The sequence below is a fragment of the Ascaphus truei genome, chromosome 2 (assembly GCF_040206685.1).
Source record: "Ascaphus truei isolate aAscTru1 chromosome 2, aAscTru1.hap1, whole genome shotgun sequence".
In the NCBI taxonomy this organism is placed as follows: domain Eukaryota; kingdom Metazoa; phylum Chordata; class Amphibia; order Anura; family Ascaphidae; genus Ascaphus; species Ascaphus truei.
This window is the reverse complement of record NC_134484.1, coordinates 277,481,355-277,502,228: the sequence shown is the minus strand read 5'-3', so window position 1 is coordinate 277,502,228 and position 20,874 is coordinate 277,481,355. Positions and strand designations below refer to the sequence as shown.

Sequence of the window (20,874 nt, the reverse complement as noted above, 5' to 3'; positions counted from 1 at the left end):
GGGTTGACGGAAATTCCACCAAGGGGAGTGCAGCGCATGGCCGCCTGGTGCTGCTACCTCGACCGAGACAAGGCCAACCACCTCTTCTCACTGGAAAGCACGCCAGAAGAAGATGCTCAGTGAGGTTATAAGTTGATACCAGATGTACGGGAATGGTCTTCCAGGATTCCTGATGGAATTGACGTGTGGGTTCACAATATCTCTCCATACACTATGGCTTTCGACCAAGGGTGAAGATTGGGGAGAATATATCCTGTCACTCCTGTGGAATCTATGCCTCATGTGAGTACAGCTGCAGTCACAGAATATCCAGCAGAGCAGTCTTTCAACTTCGGGGACTCAACCCTATCGGCCGAATGGAAAGACCGACTGACATCCATATTGGAAGAATGACAGGCGGTTTTCTCCACAGGAGAAATGGGTGTGGGCTGCAGCCAAAGCTCCCAACACACTATCCGGCTTAGGGATGCCATCACCTTCTGTGAACGATCTCGTCGTATTGTTGCTAGGGATGTGGACGATGTAAGGAATGCCTTGCAAAGAGATGGAGATAACAGGGATTGTGACCGAATCTTGGAGTCCCTACGCCTCGCCCATAGTGGTGGTGAGGAAGAAAAATGGGTCGTGAGACTGTGTGTCGATTACCGGACCCTGAACAACCGCACTGTACCCGACCAGTACACTCTTCCTCACATCGAAGAGATTCTCAATGCTCTAACCGGGAGCCAATGGTTCAGTGTCCTGGACTTACGATCTGGGTACTACCAGTTGCCAATGAGTGAAGAGGACCAGGAGAAGACCGCCTTCGTCTGCCCCCTGGGATTCTATCAATTTATGCACATGCTCCAAGGCATCTGTGTAGCCCCTGCAACCTTTCAGCGCCTAATGGAGAAAACTATTGGCGACATGAACCCTCGGGAGTGCTTAGTTTACCTGGACAATATTATTGTCTTTGGTAAAACCTTCGAGGAACATGAAGAACGGCTGTTTAAAGTACTGGTCTGCCTTGGGAAAGAAGGGCTGAAATTGTCACTCGACAAGTGCTGGTTCTGTCACACCTTGGTGACCTATGTGGGACACATTGTGTCTGCCAAGGGAATCGCCACTGATCTGGCCAAAGAGGAAGCTGTCGTGAACTAGCCTCGCCCAGAGAATGTCATGGAGCTACGTTCATTCCTTGGCTTCTGTGGTTACTACCGTCGCTTTGTGGAGGGGAAGCCCCTCAACAATCTCCTGTAGATATAGCCCGAAGATACAGGGTGGAAGGCCACCTCGGCCCATCAGCCGTTCGGTGATAGGTGGATGCCTGAATGTGAACGGGCCTTCTTGGGCCTGAAGAAAAGCCTGACAGATGCACCGTTTCTTGCCTATGCTGACCCAGAACAGCCCTAGATGCTAGTCTCAATGGACTAGGTGCAGTCCTACATCAGAATCACCCAGAGGGACTCTGGCCAGTGGCCTATATCAGCCGTAGTCTGACTCCCAGTGAACAAAACTATCCTGTGCACAAGTTAGAGTTTCTTGCTCTCAAATGGGCAATCGTGGCCAAACTCCATGATTACCTCTACGGAGTCACTTTTGAAGTAAGGACGGATAATAATCCACTCACTTACATTTTGACATCCGCCAAGCTGGATGCTTCCGGTCAAGGATGGCTGGCAGCATTATCGAATTACAACTTCACCCTGAAGTATAAACCTGGTCCCCTGAACATTAGAGCTGACGCCCTATCTCGAAGGCCAGGGTAGGTGCCACCCCAGATGGCGATCAATGGGAAGAGATCCCGGGACCAGAAATGCGAGCTATGTGCAGTACGGCTGCCTTTTCGTAACTACGGGTAGTGGATTCTTTAGGATGCCAGTCACAGGCTATTCACGCCGCTTACTGCGATCCAAAGGGGATGAATATAACACACAATAAAATTATACGGTGGAAGGATCTGGTAGAATATCAACTAAGGGACCCAGTAACTAGCATCATCCGTCAAGCCATCCAAAGGAAGAAACCTGAGCTCCTGAAACGTGCTCCTCGTTACATGGTTGCTTTACCGATGCGGGAGGCGGACAAGTTCGAAATAGACAACTGTTTACTCTATCGGCTGGTACAATATCACAACCACCCGGATAGAAGACAATTGGTCCTACCTCGGAACCTGCAGCATATGGTGCTGATGTCCTTACATGACGAGCATGGACATCTCAGTGTGGAGAAGACCTTTGGGTTGGTCCAACAGATGGCCAGGTAAAGGTCTGGCACCGTAACCATCTTCTTCCTATCCCACAAGTGAGAGACGATGAGCCTGAAATACCGGCTACACCACTGGACGGTGAGCCGGAACAATTAGAAGTTATCCAAGAGATTATAAACTAAACTATCTCTGAGACCCCCAAAGATCCAACGGACGGTGAAGGAACCGCCCCCCCCCCCCCTTCATGGAGGGACCCCCTAAAATGGGACCTTAAAGTTACGGAGCAGCACCTGGAGGAGCTACGGGTAAAGGGCCCCGAGGAACAATGCCTACTAGGGCGGCTCCAACGAGCCAACCTCTGGATCCTAGAAGCCCGTGTTTTGTGCCCCAGAGAGACTATCCAGGGACATTTATACCCTCAATGGGAGAGGCTGAGCCTCAGGACTATATACTGCTGCGGCCAAGCTTATTCTAAAGCTTAACAGCATTATTCTCCGTCTTTTAAATACTCGCGCCGAAATTGGCCGCACGCCAGCCGCATCTTGCGGCCGTTTCTTCAATCAGCGCTGAATGGCGCTGAAAAATAGAAGCGCCTGCGGCGCCGAGAAAAAAAAAAGCCTGCATCTGAACGGGGTTTTAAATTACCCGCGGTAGCGGCTGCATTAGACTTAAGCGGGCTGCCACTGTACATTACTCCCCAGATGAGTGGAACAAGAGCTTTGCCGAAGCCAAAGAATTAGGTACTCTCCAACTCGGGTAACCTATGACACAATTGGGGCACCCCACCATGAGGCTCAGCAATGGTCTCGTGCTAAGATAAACGCTATTATTGTGATGTTTACTCAGATGTTAACCTCATGTAGAGTTGATTGTGTATACAGTATAGTGTGTATTAAGATTGTACAGAGTGCAATGCATTTTTATTATATAACTTGTGTATTTGGTTATATGTTACAATGTTCACAAGTAGGTACGTTGGGATTTTCACCAGAGGGAGAGTAAAGCTTGGGTCCCCCTGGTCCCCTGTTTGTCTCCTTACCTTTCCATAGGAGTATAGCAGCAAGGGAACTGCAAGTTCCAACAGCCTCAAGGCTGCAGTCCACATGTTGAAAGACAACCAATAGGGCTGAGAGATTCTGACAGTTAGGAGTGAGGCAGTTAGTCAGGGGTCAGTTTGGCAGTTAGTCAGGAGTCTGTTACTGAGGAGTCAGTTATTGAGTTGGAGCCAGGGCAGACAGGGGGAAGGGAGGATCTGAGTGTCAGTGGCACTCAGACTAGGCTAGAAACTCCCCTTAGGTCCGAGATAGGTCCTAATCACGTGAAGCGGGTGAATGCTGCAGGGAAGGCCCCTTAGATTGGGACGCTTACCCATTTTACTACCGGAGTCCACCCAACGCAGAGGTGGACACTATTGCTGAGGGCCACGTCGCTGGTTCAGACGGATCCTCATTTCTAAGTTGGCCTACCGAGTACTGGAGTACTCGGCATGTACCTCAACAAGTGCACCAACAGTTCCCGGGAGAGCGCTACTCCTTACACTTTTGGGTGGGCTGGACACTGGGAAAGGGACAGCAGGGTATTGGTGCCTAGCACCCAAGGTACATTTGTGACACTCACTTGTGGTACTGGATGGGGTGCTCATTATACTGTGATGTGGTGTTATGTTATGTGCATAGTTGCTGTTGAGAAAAGCGTAAATAAAAAACACAGTCTGAGGTTATTTTGAAACAGAATAACACGTGAATTTATTCAAGTCAAGTGCACAACGGAGACAGCTTTTGAAAAAAAGCTCTCTAAACAATAAACACGGTATGCCATATATTTATACCCTAAATACTAAAAAGTGTCCTCCCTCAATAGGGGCTTGTGCGCCACTAATATTACCTCATTTTGTAATACATAACAATTTTAAAGTCGTTGTCATTTTGTAATACATAACAATATTGGATAACTGCCTGTCAGCTAGAAACCATTAAGGGCTTAAATGAGATGTGCCTATTCTGCCACCTGGCATATTGTATGAGAACCAGTTTCTCTGTAGCTTATCTCACGGGTTCTCACAACCTTTGGCCTGTTTACACTTTCAATTTGACGCTGATTGGATGAGGAAGGATCAATAAAGTCAGCTAAGAGCGAAAACATTCAATTCTCTGCTTCACACATTTGTTTATACAGAAATTAAACACAGAAATTAAGACTCACAGAGACAAGACAAGATGGCGGATTAAATATTCACACAAAATGGCTTCATCCTAAATGCTGTTATGTTGTTATGCCAGACCCCCTAAAGTCTCAACTTTGTCAGTCCCTCCTCTGATTCTTTAAAACATTGTTTTTGAGAATTATTGGTATGATTTTAGTCCAGAAACACGTTGGGAGGCACAAGGGTGCTCCATCATCTCATAATGCTGCTTGATGGTATAGGACAGTGCACGAGGGTGCCTGCCAAATGTAGTCATAGTCTTGTATGGCGTTATAGCCAAATCCTTTTCCAGAGTTAGAACACTGTACTTGGCATCTTCTTTCTTCAAGGGACTGCTGTAAATTGGTTCTGCAAACAATGGCATTATGTCTGCAGAGGGGGTGGCACATTTGTGGATCATGCCAGTGACAAACGTAACACAAACATAGATGACAACAAGTATCACAATCAAAAATTTTGCTCTTAGTGATCCTATCAATCCTCCCAGCCCCAAATGGTTTCCTAAGTCTTTCTTGAATTTCTTCTATCTTATCTAACTCATGTTGTACCTTGCCACTCTGATCTTGGATGAAAACACAACATTGTTCTTTAATTAAGGCACATACACCTCCTTTTGATGCTAAAATGTAATCTAAAGCCACTCTATTTTGTAAGGCCATAAGCCTGATCTGAACATGTTCTTGGTTTAGAGATGCAATAGCTGTAGTGGTGTGATTGAGGACATCATCTAACACATCTGTTAATGTATTAAGCTTGTCATATAGTAACCCACCTCCTACGTTTAGAACTAAACTAACCCAAAATTGTTCTTTCCATAAACTACTTTTCAGCCCTGCAATATTTGGTGTTTTTCTCTTGTTTCTGGTTGTTGGAAGCACTTGACCCATCAATTATTGGTGTTGCTAATGTGTAAAAATGGAGACAAAAAATACTAAAAATCTTATTTTAGGCAAGTGACCTTTCTGCTGCTAGCTAAAGAAAAATGGCATCTCTCTCTACCATCATATATTTTGAGAATTAGCACAACATTCTATTATTGAGAATTGAAGGGGTTGGTATCTGTGGAAGTGAAATGCATGATAAACACTCCTGCATGCATCATATACATCATTCCCTCAGAAAAACAGAACAAAAAATGTCTGCGATGGTCAAAAATGGCTGACTTGTGATCCTTTCCTTGTGGCTGACACACGCCCCTGGGTGACCCCCTCCTCTCGGTGGGGGTGCAACACACTTCTGGATCAAAGTTTTGCTGCACATGACACATACATAGAGAGTGATGAGTACTGCTAAAACACATACAAGAGCATTCACAAGCTTCACTTCCGGGGAACCAATGAACTTTGTGATGTTTGTGGGTGAGATGCTTAGTGTAGTGTTACCTTGACCATGGTGATCGATATCTGCGATGTATAAGGAACACAGACAAGTGAGTATTGTTGACAAAGCTCCACAGAGCATCATCATGACAATCCTGTCATCTCTCTGTGGGTTATACTTTCGCAGACCCAATGGTCCATACATCTTAAAAAATCTAACTTATGCACACTATAAAAGAATAAAAATATTGAGTCTCTGAAAAATGAAATGTTCTGATAGAAATCAGGAATATTGAATTTCTGAAAAAATAGAATGTTTTGAGTCTATGAAAAAATGAAATGTTCTGATAAGATCAGGCCTCTGCCTGATATCTTATTTTCCTCGTTGGTTAACGGTCAAAGTTTATGTCTCGTCAAAACGTTAACTTGATGCGGCTGTGCTTTAGATGACTTTGGTCTTTGGTGGAGCTGGAATGAGCTTTACTGTACTTTGGGTCCAGGGAAAGAACTCTGCCACTTTAATTGCTGTATTGGTGGTTAGTATAGGCCTTTTCATCTGGGATGAAGAGCATGCTTGCATAGGAAATATTTAACTATTAACCCCTTCTCGAATATGTGCACTTTCAACTTTGCCTAGAGAGACTCAAAAAATTTATTAGTGGCATACAATACTTATTAATTGTTTTATTACCAATAGATGGTCCATAATTTGTCCCTTTGAACTACTGATAGTCATAAGTCATCCCATAAGTGTCTCATAGGGAGATAATTTAGGAACAAATTCTTGTATCAATGTGTTTACTACTGTCTTAACATCCGCATATAGACAGAGGTATCTCCTATTAATGCTCCTCACATTTAAAACTAAGCAGCTAATGGGGACTTGACTGTACTACAATCTAAGGTCCTAAGACTTTGGGCCTCATCCATTGTCAAACCAATTGCTTCCATAATCAACTCTATCCTTTCTGCAGGCCATATCCCTAAGACCTGGAAAACTACCAGAGCTGTCCCAATCTTCAAAAGTGGGGACAAAAACACTGTCTCAAACTACAGACCAATCTCTCTTCTCCCCATACACACTTGCTATCATTTATGCCTCACTGTCATCTCCTCTGCAAATGGTATCAACCTTTTCATTAAATACTAACTAACCTTAAAACTTGCCCCACAAATTAAACATCCCAATAGCCTGCACTCATGGCTATTATATCACACACAGTCACTCTTACCACACCCATTGTGGCCAAGCACTGCCATCTACAGCACTTCTTCCCTCACCTGCGATCTCTGTAAATTCCCCTCAAACCTTAGATTGTAAGCTCTTAAGGGCAGGGATTTCCTTTCCTATGTCTGATTTTGCTGCACTTACTATTCTATTATAATTCCCTCTACTGTATTCTTTGTGAAGTGCTGAGTACATTTTTGATGCTATATATATAAATAAAATCATACACTATGATACTATCCAAAGTCATGGACAAAAATGTGTTCACTCCCAATTAAACAATTATTATACTAAGACAAATGCCCCTAGCCAATTCCAGTCTGGCCTCCACCCCAAACACTCCATTGTAACTATTCTGCTAAAAATGTGAAATGCCTTGCATATAATGTATACCCTGCTCACTTATATTTGCAACTATGTATCACTTGTCCTTTAACTCTATACCCAGGACACACTCAAAAATGAGAGGTGACTCCCAATGCACCACTTCCTGGCAAAACATTCTACAAATAAATAATAAATTAGCAACTAGGATGTTGTTTGCTTAATCAGCAGAATTAGAATGATATATTATATAGTGATTCTAACAGTAACTACTGCTTATAATAAAATAGGACACCTATGGAAAAAAATAAATGGTTAAAAGTTATAAAATACATCACATATTCAGATAATAGTCAAATGCTTTTGTATAGGACTTCACACTAATTTTCTTTTAATATAATCTCTTTGCACTGTGCCGAACACACTGACAGCGTTATTTTTTTAAAGACACTCAGAGAAAATTTTCAGAGCTTGTTTATCTTGGGCAATTTGCCAGCCCAGGCGTTTCGCCAAAAAGACCTTGAGAGTGCAGAGCAGATAACAAAACAGTTTCTCCGTCTTCTAAATATTAATTACTGGATTGAAACTTCAGCTCAAAGTTTAAAATGGAGCTCTCTCCACAGCAATAAAACCGAAAAAATGTATGGCCTCTCTAAAAATAAACATATGGCCTCTTAAAAATAAACATATGGCCTCTTAAAAATAAAAATGTGGCCTCTTAAAAATAAAAATATGGCCTCTCAAAAATAAAAATATGGCCTCTCAAAAATAAAAATGGGACAAGGAACTAAACTGAGGTTAGATCAACTTATGAACACACCATATATAATTTAAACAATACGTGCGAGCTTAAAATCTCTTTGTAACATATCCTAATCCTATAGAAATGCAATTGATGTGTTTTTACTGGTTTACACACAATACAGAAACCACAATACAGACACACAAAGAACATAGACACAAACTTCTCTCCTACACAGTGAATCAGCTTCTCATATAAATAACCTGCTTTTAAAACTAATTTTTTATTCTCCGGAGCTTTTGAGTTAACTTTTCGTATCTTTTGCACATTCCTTTTGAGAAAATGGTTTTTTTTTGGCGCGGTCTGTGCTGCTGTTATTCTGATTCTCTTTCTAGTTGCCATTAGAACAGAAGGAAAAATAATATTTTCTGGTTTAAAAGACCCATTCGTGTGGCCAGTACGAACAAACCTTTTAAATTCCATTCTTTTTCTTCTACTCTCTCTCTCTTAGGGCTGCTCTGCAATTACTGGCAACATGTCCTACCTTTTTACACTTATAACACTTTCTGTCCCTTCCAAACACTTTCTGTCCCTTCCAAACACTTTCTGTCCCTTCCAAACAATATACACAGTCTCTAATTGTATCCCAATTTCTGCATATAACCTTTCATAAAAATAACCCTCAATATCTACTTCCTCAACACCATTGTATGCCTTGATTATCTATCAGCAAATTCACTTGCTATTTCTTTCCTAGTCACTTTCTATTTCACTTGTTATTATATTAACTTCTATCTTGGCAATGGTACAAATTAATGCAGCGGGACCCTTCTGTCCCTCAACATAATTCTTTTGACCCATATTAACATAAGGTATGTTTCCCTGTGGGATTCAAAAACACATGAGACGGCGCTCCCTGAGCTTATCAATCACACAGAAAAAGACCCCTCTTTCATTTAAACATCTGCGCAATTTGTTGATAATAGTACAAACAGTGCCATTCTCTGGCCAACAAAATATCTTTATATTGTCTCTTTTCGTTCTCTGTATTCATTCTTTATTATTTTCGTCTGCAGACACACAATCCTTTGAGAATTTTTGGTTTCCCATTATTCCCCTGTTACAGAAATCAAATTTAATTGACCTGTACAATACTTCTTCGGTTACAGAAATCAAATTTAATTGACCTGTACAATACTTCTTCTGTTACAGAAATCAAATTTAATTGATCTGTACAATACTTCGGCTACAGCAATCAACTGTTAATTGACCTGTACAATTTAGCGTTACAATAATCAGCGCAAGCTGATAACGTATAACTCTTTTGGCATGTTATTATTCTGAACAGTGTAAATATGCAAATAAGGACCTGTCACAAGACTGTTCCCCAATCACATTTTCTCTCCATATCTATACCAAAGAAAAACTTGAATCACTTCAGCGGGTCCAACCCAGTCCTGATAAACCTTATACTTTTATAACATGGATACAGATAAGACTTTCTAACCAGATATCCATGAATAACTCACTTGGTATGTAAATGACAAAATAGAGCAAATGTACAATCAGGGACCCGTCCTGCTCAGACAACAAAAATATTTATCACAACCCAGGACGGTCTGAAAACAATCCCTTTAGCATACAAACACTCACCTTCATCACCAAAACACCAAAACTTTTAACGGGACTCTTACCTTAGCCCCTAACAACTCTTAACAACTCTTACACTTTAAAATGAATACAGGAACAGAGAATAATAAATTCACGTGAAACTGCTAGGGATTCTTACTCGTCACATCAGATAAGACACCGTCCAAAAATCAGCTCCACGCATCACTCAAAACAATTTAATAAGGCTGTTTGTCTAAAAAATGCAGGTAGCCTTACCTTGATTCATATGAGCGCTCAGGTTTGAGTGATGGAGGAGTGATTCATCCGGGTGCTCGGTTCCAATGATATTGAGTCCCTATTCGGAATGCGCCATCTGAGAAAAGCGTAGATAAAAAACACAGTCTGAGGTTATTTTGAAACAGAATAACACGTGAATTTATTCAAGTCAAGTGCACAACGGAGACAGCTTTTGAAAAAAAGCTCTCTAAACAATAAACACGGTATGCCATATATTTATACCCTAAATTCTAAAAAGTGTCCTCCCTCAATGGGGGCTTGTGCGCCACTAATATTACCTCATTTTGTAATACATAACAATTTTAAAGCCGATGTCATTTTGTAATACATAACAATATTGGATAACTGCCTGTCAGCTAGAAACCATTAAGGACTTAAATGGGATGTGCCTATTCTGCCACCTGGCATAATGTATGAGAACCAGTTTCTCTGTAGCTTATCTCACAGGTTCTCACAACCTTTGGCCTGTTTACACTTTCAATTTGACGCTGATTGGATGAGGAAGGATCAATAAAGTCAGCTAAGAGCGAAAACATTCAATTCTCTGCTTCACACATTTGTTTATACAGAAATTAAACACAGAAATTAAGACTCACAGAGACAAGACAAGATGGCGGATTGAAATATTCACACAAAATGGCTTCATCCTAAATGCTGTTATGTTGTTATGCCAGACCCCCTAATGTGTCAACTTTGTCATTGTTATAAGGGAAAGAATGTTATATCCCTGGCGCTCGGCACTACAACAATACATATAAAAGGATATATACAACCAGATATCCTTTTATATGTATTGGTTTAGTGCCGAGCGCCAGGGATATAAAATTCTTTCCATTTCACTTGTCTGACCTGGGGGTCAGAGTTATATCATAGGCTGCAAGCCCTTTTCTGGAAATTAGCGCTGCCTCTTGTTTTTTCCTAGTTGTTGTTATAAGTTACTGTTCAGAAAACACTGTTACATATACCCTTGTGTGCAATTACTGACTGCATTGTCTTGGGACGGGCTATCCCACTGTGTGAGGATCCTTCCCAGGTGGAAGCGCTGTTAGTATATTCATTACACACACCCCAGGCTCCCAGTGGCAGAGGATCAGGCCTCCTGTTTGCCACTCAGGTAATAGCATCACAAGTGGTCACCTTAGACAAGGGGGGAAAGGGGGCTTTATATACAATATCACACTATATTTACAACAGGAAGAATTCTTATAAAAAAAGCAATGGCACATTTTTTAGAAAATGTTGCCACTTTTTGCACCTGTATTTCCCTACTTTTGCAGTCAGAAAACTGATTTATTTTGGCTTTGATGCGTTAATTATGGGTGTGCAACAGGATGAATAATCATAGCCAATGTCAGGCTGAGTTAGAAGAACAGTTACATGATGCATATACAGTACAATAGCATTATGTACCAATGTATAGATTACTTGCTATAGTTTTTGTAACATACCTTACTTTAATAGAAACGGATAGATTTAAATGGTGTTGTATGAAATACGAGTGTATGTGTGTATGTATCATATATATATATATATATATATTGTGACAGAAACCAGGGGATGGTAATAAATTCCGTATATAGGGCTCCCAGGATACTAGACAGTTTCTATCCTGTTTGGCCTGGGAGTGCAGCCTTATAATACATATACTCCATCCCACAGTTTGGCAAGCGCTGGAACTGAGGGATGAGAGATCCAGACCAGAGTTTGTCTGCTGCCTGATTTCTGTCACCTGTCATGCTAATTAGGAATCAGGTATGAAAGACTGATTTCCTGTTTGCTCTGGTCTCCCCACAAGAGCCAGGAGGCTGGAAGGCTGCTGAACTACAGAGGGGAGAAGCCTCTTCCCCAAACAGGTTCAATCTTTCTGTTCATTTGTGTAAGACTGCAAAAGTACCGTGTTTTGATGTTGGAAGTGGAAAAGCCACTTCCAACCCTGAGTCAGGGATATCTAAGTTAAGTTATCGCTCAGGTGAGCAGCTTTTGTTTTGATCTATTTTCTGTTGTATGCACTGTGGCAGTCTCAGTGCCTGGGACTGAATAAACCAGGCATAGCCTGTTTAAAGGAACAGTACGTGACGCCTCATCATTTAACCTACCCTAAAAGACCGTGTTCTAAACAGTCCCGGACAAACGACGGAGCCCCGGAGTAAGCCGTTTGTCACATATGGTGGAGAATGCGGGCAGAGCACTAGGGGGTCTGCGGGTTGAAGAACTTTGAAAAAAAAAAAAAAGTTTTTTTCATCCTCTGCAAACAAGATGGAAGACGTGGTGGGTGCGCTGGTACGCAATGTCGCTGCCCAGAAAGACGCGAATGAAACCCAGCAACAGCTGTTAATAGCCCAGCAAGAAACTAATGCAAACCAGCAGCAGACGAATGCAGCCCAGCAACAGCTGCTAATAGCCCAGCAAGAGATTAATGCCAACCAGCAACAGGCGAATGCCAACCAGCAACAGGCGAATGCAAACCAGCAACAGACGAATGAAGCCCTGCAAAACGCGAATGCAAACCAGCAAGAGACAAACCGCTTGCTGAGAGAGGAGCAACAGCGGTTCGCTCAGGGCTTACAGCAGGAACTCGAGATCCTGAGGGGGACTATCAGTAACCTTCCACTGGCAGCGGCAGCCCCAGTTCCGAAAATGACCAGGGCAAGCCACTACCTTCAGAAGATGGGACCCTCGGATGATGTGGAAGCCTATCTTCTCACGTTTGAACGCACGGCACAGAGAGAGGGATGGCCAGAAGCTGAGTGGGCTGGTCTAATCGCACCCTTCCTAAGCGGCGAACCCCAGAAGGCTTACTTTGATCTAGAGCCAGCCGAAGCTAACGTCTATGCAAAATTGAAGTTCGAGATCCTCGCCCGCCTCGGCGTAACCACGGCTGTTCGCGCCCAAAGGTTTCACGCATGGTCCTTCACGATGGATAAAGCCACCCGAAGCCAGATGTATGACCTCATCCACCTCGCCCGGAAGTGGCTACAACCCGAGATCAACTCAGCCAGCCACATCGTGGAACGGTTGGTCATGGACCAGTTCTTGAGGAAACTTCCCTCTGCCTTACGCCGTTGGGTCAGTCGGAGTGACCCCCACAATGCGGATGAGCTTTTGGCCCTCGTAGAAAGGTACAATGCAGCAGAAGAGCACCCGCAACCCACAGTCGTGGAGCAACCCCACTACCCGAGGTTCCAGGACTCTTCCAGAGACGGTAAAAGGGTACCGGGGTTAAGGGGCGCTGAAGAGCGGCGACCACCTTCACGCAGCACCAGCAACAGTGGTTCGCACACTAAGGGCAATAGCCAACATGGGGAGCCGGGAAAAGGCTCTAAGTGGGACACAGACTATGTACCTAAATGTGTAAATTGTCATGAGAGGGGCCACACAGCAAAAATCTGCCCACTAAATGATGAGCCCATGCAATGCAACAGCGTGGAACCTTATTCGCTGTTGTCCCAATGTATGGGCCCTAGCCCAGAGGACCCCTTGAATAACCATCTGTGGGCATTTGTAAAGGTTAATGGTAAGAGGGTTCGGGCACTTCTTGACTCTGGGAGCATGGTCACACTAGTGTCCGAATACCTCTTGCCCATTAAGAAGAAACAGGGAAACAGTTCACAAAGAGTGGCAATTTGTTGTATACATGGGGATAATCATGAATATTCCACTGTTGATGTTTTTTTTGAAACAGAGTTTGGTCCTTTAGATTTCAAGGTGGGTATTGTACCCAAACTGGCACATGATGTGTTAATAGGGACCGACTTTCCCCATTTTCTAAAAATGTGGTCCCCCGCTCAGAATAGCGCCCAGAGTTCAATAGCGGACCATAACGAAGTATTAGAAGAAACAAATCCTTTCCCTTTTTCAGAAATGGAGGTTGACGAGGGCCCAAATAAGAAGGGGGAAAAGGAGGAGTGCTGTAAAATTCCCTTCCCCATCACTACTTTGGTAGGGAATACCCCAAATCAAGATGTTGAGCAGACACTTACCACCCCAGAACCGGATAAGACCCTCGCTGACCTAGAGGTCAGTCCTGGGAGTTTTAAGAAGGCCCAGTGGGAGGACCCCACATTAGCGGTAGCAAGGGGAAATATACGGGACCAGAATAGTACTCCTGGCCAACCAGATAGGTCACTTGCTTACCCCTACTTCGAGGTAGAGAACGACCTAGTATATCGGGTTGATAAAAGGAAATCAGTTACAACTAAACAATTGTTGGTACCACGGACATTCCGTAACGTAGTATTACACCTCGCACATAGTCATCCATTGGGGGGACACCTAGGGGTGGAAAAGACAAAAGAAAAGGTTCTCCGAAGCTTCTATTGGCCTGGGGTTCTGGCAGAAATTACGAATTATTGTTCCTCATGCCCAGAATGTCAGATCACCGCCCCGTTCAAGGCGTACCGCAGCCCATTGGTACCCCTTCCCATAATAGAGGTACCATTTGACCGGATTGCTATGGATCTAGTAGGACCCCTAATAAAGTCTGCTAGGGGACATCAGCATATATTGGTAATATTAGATTATGCCACCCGATATCCGGAGGCAGTTCCCCTACGTAGCACCTCAGCTAAAAACATAGCAAAAGAGTTAGTAGTTCTGTTTTCCCGGGTCGGGATTCCTAAAGAGATTCTATCTGACCAGGGAACACCATTTATGTCCCAAGTAACGAAAGAGCTATGTAAACTCCTAAAAATCAAGCATCTCAGAACCTCAGTCTATCATCCACAAACAGATGGTTTAGTGGAAAGGTTCAATAAAACCTTAAAGAGCATGTTACGGCGGGCGGTTGATAAAGATGGGAAAAACTGGGATTGTTTGTTACCGTACCTGTTATTTGCCATTAGGGAAGTTCCCCAATCATCCACTGGCTTCTCCCCGTTTGAACTATTGTATGGCCGACACCCAAGGGGCTTACTGGATATAGCCAAAGAGACTTGGGAACACGAGGTTACCCCTTACAGAAGTGTAATAGAGCATGTTGCCCAGATGCAGGACCGCATTGCTGCAGTCCTACCCATAGTGAGGGAACACATGGAGAAAGCTCAAGAAGCACAGAGGAATACATATAATAAGGGTGCTAGGGTCAGAATTTTTTCTCCAGGTGATAGGGTACTAGTTCTGGTTCCCACCGTGGAGAGTAAATTCCTTGCTAAATGGCATGGGCCATATGAGGTCTTGGAAAGAGTGGGAGAAGTAAATTATAAGGTAAGACAGCCAGGTAGGAGGAAACCTGAGCAAATTTACCATATAAACCTACTCAAGCCCTGGAAAGATAGAGAAGTCTTGTTAACCCTAGTACCCCCAGGTCCGTCAGAGAATCAAGAAACTGACCCAGAGGTTAGCATAGCTGAAACCCTGTCTGTTCATCAGAAACGAGAGGTTCAGAATTTAGTGAAAAGAAACAAAGAAATCTTCTCTATACGGCCAGGTAGAACTAGCGTAATTGAACATGACCTAGTCTCTGAACCGGGGGTCCGAGTTAACCTTAAACCGTACCGAATCCCAGAGGCCAAAAGAAAGGCTATAAGTTTAGAGGTTAAAAAAATGCTAAAACTAGGTGTAATTGAGGAATCCCAAAGTGGGTGGAACAGCCCTATAGTCTTAGTCCCAAAGCCAGATGGTACAACAAGGTTTTGTAATGACTACCGGAAACTAAACGCGGTGTCAAAATTTGATACTTATCCTATGCCCAGGGTAGATGAACTTGTAGAGAGACTGGGCAAAGCCCGATATCTCACAACCCTAGACCTAACAAAAGGGTACTGGCAGGTTCCCCTCACAGAAAGGGCAAAAGAAAAGACAGCCTTCTCAACCCCAGACGGCCTCTTTCAGTATAAGGTGTTGCCTTTTGGCTTACATGGAGCTCCCGCCACATTCCAAAGAATGATGGATAAAATTTTAAAACCACATGCTCGGTATGCTGCCGCCTACCTGGATGATGTGGTAATCCATAGTGAAGATTGGCAATCCCACCTTCCAAAGGTCCAAGCTGTGCTTGACGCAGTCCGGTCTGCTGGACTAACTGCTAACCCCGCTAAATGCACTATTGGTCTGGAGGAGGCCAAGTATCTGGGATATTCTATTGGCAGAGGTTTACTCAAACCCCAAACACTCAAAGTGGAGGCGATACAAAATTGGCCAAGGCCAGTTACAAAAAAACAAGTAAGGACCTTTTTGGGGTTAATTGGGTACTATAGAAGGTTTATTCCCAATTTTGCAACTAAGGCAACCCCACTAACTGACCTCACAAAAGCAAGAGGACCGCTAATGGTAAAGTGGTCCCCCGAAACCGAACAGGCCTTTAGAAGCCTGAAAGAAGCTCTCTGTGCCCAACCAGTGTTGGTCACACCTGACTTCTCCAAAGAGTTCGTAGTCCAAACCGATGCATCTGAGGTAGGGCTGGGGGCGGTACTCTCCCAGGAGTCTCAAGGTGAGGAGCACCCCATCCTTTATTTAAGTAGGAAACTAAATCCCCAGGAGAAAAATTACTCCATAGTAGAGAAAGAGTGTCTCGCAATAAAGTGGGCTGTAGAGACGCTCAAATACTACCTGTTGGGGAGAAAATTCCGGTTGGTCACAGATCATGCACCCCTTACCTGGATGTGTCAAAACAGGGAAAAGAATGCTAGAGTGACCAGGTGGTTCCTAAGCCTACAACCCTTTAAATTTTCTGTGGAACACAGGTCAGGGCACAAACATGGCAATGCTGACGGGTTGTCAAGGATGCACTCCCTAATATCCATGGTCGCTCATCCCTCGAGGTCTGAGCTGGGGGGGAGGATATGTGACAGAAACCAGGGGATGGTAATAAATTCCGTATATAGGGCTCCCAGGATACTAGACAGTTTCTATCCTGTTTGGCCTGGGAGTGCAGCCTTATAATACATACACTCCATCCCACAGTTTGGCAAGCGCTGGAACTGAGGGATGAGAGATCCAGACCAGAGTTTGTCTGCTGCCTGATTTCTGTCACCTGTCATGCTAATTAGGAATCAGGTATGAAAGACTGATTTCCTGTTTGCTCTGGTCTCCCCACAAGAGCCAGGAGGCTGGAAGGCTGCTGAACTACAGAGGGGAGAAGCCTCTTCCCCAAACAGGTTCAATCTTTCTGTTCATTTGTGTAAGACTGCAAAAGTACCGTGTTTTGATGTTGGAAGTGGAAAAGCCACTTCCAACCCTGAGTCAGGGATATCTAAGTTAAGTTATCGCTCAGGTGAGCAGCTTTTGTTTTGATCTGTTTTCTGTTGTATGCACTGTGGCAGTCTCAGTGCCTGGGACTGAATAAACCAGGCATAGCCTGTTTAAAGGAACAGTACGTGACGCCTCATCATTTAACCTACCCTAAAAGACCGTGTTCTAAACAGTCCCGGACAAACGACGGAGCCCCGGAGTAAGCCGTTTGTCACAATATATATATATATATATATATATATATATATATATACAGTGGTCGACAAATCACCAAAAAATCTACTCGCCGAACACAAAAATCTACTCGCCACCTAGTACCACACGTGTGCTGCTTGGGCCAATAGGAGCTCGCCACGATGTTAAATCCACTCGCCCGGGGCGTGCAAATGTATAGGTTTGTCGAACACTGTTTTTATATATATATATATATATATATATATATATATATATATATATATATACAGTGGTTGACAAATCACCAAAAAATCTACTCACCACACAAAAAAATCTACTCGCCACCTAGTACCAAACGTGTGCTGCTTGGGCCAATATTTACTCGCCCGGGGGTTAAATCCACTCGCCCGGGGCGAGCAAATGTATAGGTTTGTCGAACACTGTATATATATATATACAATTGGCTGTGATAAATGACATTTAAATATAAAAATATGTTCACAATAAATATTGTTTGATTCACATTAATATTAATGATTATTTTTTAAAGAGACAATGTATGAATGTATTTGTATCTATATAATGCCACCAATTTATGCAGTGCTTTACAAAATAGACAATACATTACAGGAAATTATAATACAATACATGCATCAAAAATAAAATTAGACAATAGGAAAAGAATCCCAGTCTTGGAGAGATTACAATCTAAAATGTATTAGATCACAATTTTCAATGGATTGGGCTCATGTTTTCTTTATTTCTTCTAGGTTTTCAGCCTGTGCTATCTAATCAACAACAAGGGTTCCAGGGTCTCATAGGAATGCAGCAGCCTCCTCAAAGCCAGAACTTGATGAACAATCAACAGGGAAATCAGGTGCAAGGCATGATGGTACAATACCCAGCCATGTCTTCATATCAGGTATTTTACAGCTGGATGTACGCAATATTTTATTTGTTGTATAGACCCCTTCGAAGTTTATATATCAATTATTTATACCAATAGCAAATATCTTTAGTGTTTACTGTGTCCAGTATAGACGCACTTGCTACAGTGATATCTTTTCTTTAAGAAAAAAATGAAAAAAAAATTTGGAAAGTTTTTGCATTATTTTTTTTCCACTTACAGTACATCTACAATAAACACTGTGCAGTGAGGAAAGGCTTTGCCCCTTGCCTCTCACATGACCAAGATAAAGTATTTCCTGCTGTAACTGCACATCTCCGGAATGCATTTGCATGATTTCCCACTTGACTCTTGCTTAGTGCAGAAATCTTGAATCGTTGTTCTCTCTTCATTAGTGATGTATACTTTTTTCTCCATGAACATTTCCATATATTTCTAAAAAAGCCACGTTTTTCCAAATTGTTTTATTTTTTTTGCGCAATAAATGGTCAGACTGTGTGTACTCTACACAGTTATAGGAGATAGTCTTATGTAATGCTTGGCTCCAGATAAACCCATTAACTTCCATCCTCGTAGTCTCCAATGCAAGGACAAGTCAGTTTGATTTGTACAAAACTTATTGAATAATAATAGTATGCCATAAATATACTAATATGTAGATGTTAACTATTCATTTTATGCCATTTACTTTTAGGTGCCAATGTCCCAAAGTTCTCAAGGGATACAACAACAATCATACCAACAACCAATCATGCTGTCTAATCCGTCAGATCAAGGAACTCTTACAGCCACTGGGATGCCTGTGTATTGCAATGTTATACCTCCTTCCCCACAGAACAACCTACGGTTGATTGCTCCACACTGCCCTAATAATAATGTTCCAGTTATCTCCGCAAATTGCAGGACAAACTGCTCAAGCATGAGTAATTCAGGATGGCAGGTCAAATATTGACACTGTGGGGAAGTATGGACATCAGAGTATTTTATTGCATTTCTTGAAACATTACCTATGGCCTTCAAAGAAAGAAGAAGAAAAACATCCATTGAGAACACATATTAGAAGTTCTTAAATGATTGCTGCTGGTAATTTGTAAAAAGAAAAGACGTCTTCTGGCTAATGGTGCATATTTTTTTCATGTCTGCTACAGTAGGTATGACCAAATCTTAGCTAATTACATGAATTAATTGAAGCAAGATTTTTTTCCTACCACTGAACACCACTGTGTAGATTGTTATATCCCTGGCCCAGATTCGTTTTGTAGTGTGTTGAGTTTGTGAACCTGAGTATTTAAAACAGATTTTATATACATATATACAGATTATACATATATATACTGATTATATAAATATATCACTGTACCAAAGCTGTAATGGGGAAAATGATTGATGAAATGAAGGAATAATTTATATACACTATAGAGTTTTTTATGGAGATATGCTGTATTGTAGTGTTTAACCACAATAAAACAATTTGACCTTGTATAAAGGTCACATTTCTACCAATTGTTCGGCCAATTCTTTTGAATGTCATTATGTATACCTTATTTTATTTTGTAAATATTCAGTTTTAGAATTTGCCTTCACACAAGGATTTGTGATGCAATGTTAAGAGCAACACACCTTATCCCAAATGTCACTTTTTTTTGCAATGTAAGAGCTATTTTCATTATGTTCCAAAAAATTGTGTTTTGGAATTACATCGATATAAAAAGGTAATTTGGGGATTTTATTAAAACAAGAACATATCAAAGTACTTTTTTCTCACTTAGTTCTGTATGCACTAGATTACATAGTTACATAGTTACATAAAGTAGTAGATGGTACATAGTACATTGGTATTAGTGGTGAGGTTCCATGGGAAAAAAATAGGAATTATGCAGTACATATATGCAATACATATAACGAAGAGCTAGCATTGTTCTAAAGTTGTACTACAACGCAGATTTTAGAGAAATAAAAGTGTTTTACTACTATTTTGCATCTAAGTTAGTTGCAACAAATCAGTATAAACATGGTTTTGTACCTCATGTCCATAAATTAAAGTAGGAACAGAGTGATGTAAGTGAGATTCTTCAATCTATTCAGAGGTGGGAATTTGTTAAATTGCACATTCATAAGATTTATGTAGATTACAAAATGGGTTTACATCATATGATTGTTTTTGCACGAGATACAATTTGCACTCATGTTCCAAATATGGTTTTACTGAGTTATGCAAATATGATCTTCTTCAGTGTAGCAGATGTCAATATAAGGGCTATACCTTTAATATCAAATACCATTTTTTATGACTGCAAATTACACTAAGTTCTGTATACTACAAAGCAGCCATTCGGCTGAAAACGGTCCCCTTCGGACAAATAGAATTACCCTCTAAGCTACATTAGTCGCTTCAACTCAGTAAGCACAGGGGAAGGGTATGGCATCCGCTATCAACTTCCATTGACTTGAATGTCAGTTAACGCCAGATCAGGATGCAATTCTTGCATCAGAATTTAGTGAATTTCGCCCTGTCTAATCTTTTGCATGTTGCATGTATGACGTGACAATAGAGTAAATGAAGCAGATTTGGGACACTTGCAGATGCAGATACATTCTGTGTGGGTACGCTATACATACCTATTTTTTTTAATATTCATAATACAGATTAAAAATTGCACTGTAAAGCTTTAAAACTGTAACATTGTACACAC

The 20,874-nt window shown here is 42.0% G+C and overlaps 1 protein-coding gene across 11 annotated transcripts in view; it reads left to right on the top strand.

Moving 5' to 3' along the window:
- Nucleotides 1–19,631, top strand: part of ARPP21 (cAMP regulated phosphoprotein 21) — a 296,095-nt gene extending 276,464 nt beyond the window's left edge. For 10 of the 11 annotated variants that reach the window (XM_075586268.1, XM_075586270.1, XM_075586272.1 and 7 more), the window contains 2 exons: nt 18,045–18,196; nt 18,876–19,631. In XM_075586268.1, the coding sequence (XP_075442383.1) occupies nt 18,045–18,196; nt 18,876–19,133 (410 nt within the window). In that variant the 3' untranslated portion in view covers nt 19,134–19,631. Of the gene's footprint in view, nt 1–18,044; nt 18,197–18,875 lie in introns of those variants that run through there. The other variant, XM_075586276.1, reaches the window with a different exon arrangement.
- Nucleotides 19,632–20,874: the final 1,243 nt, after the last annotated feature.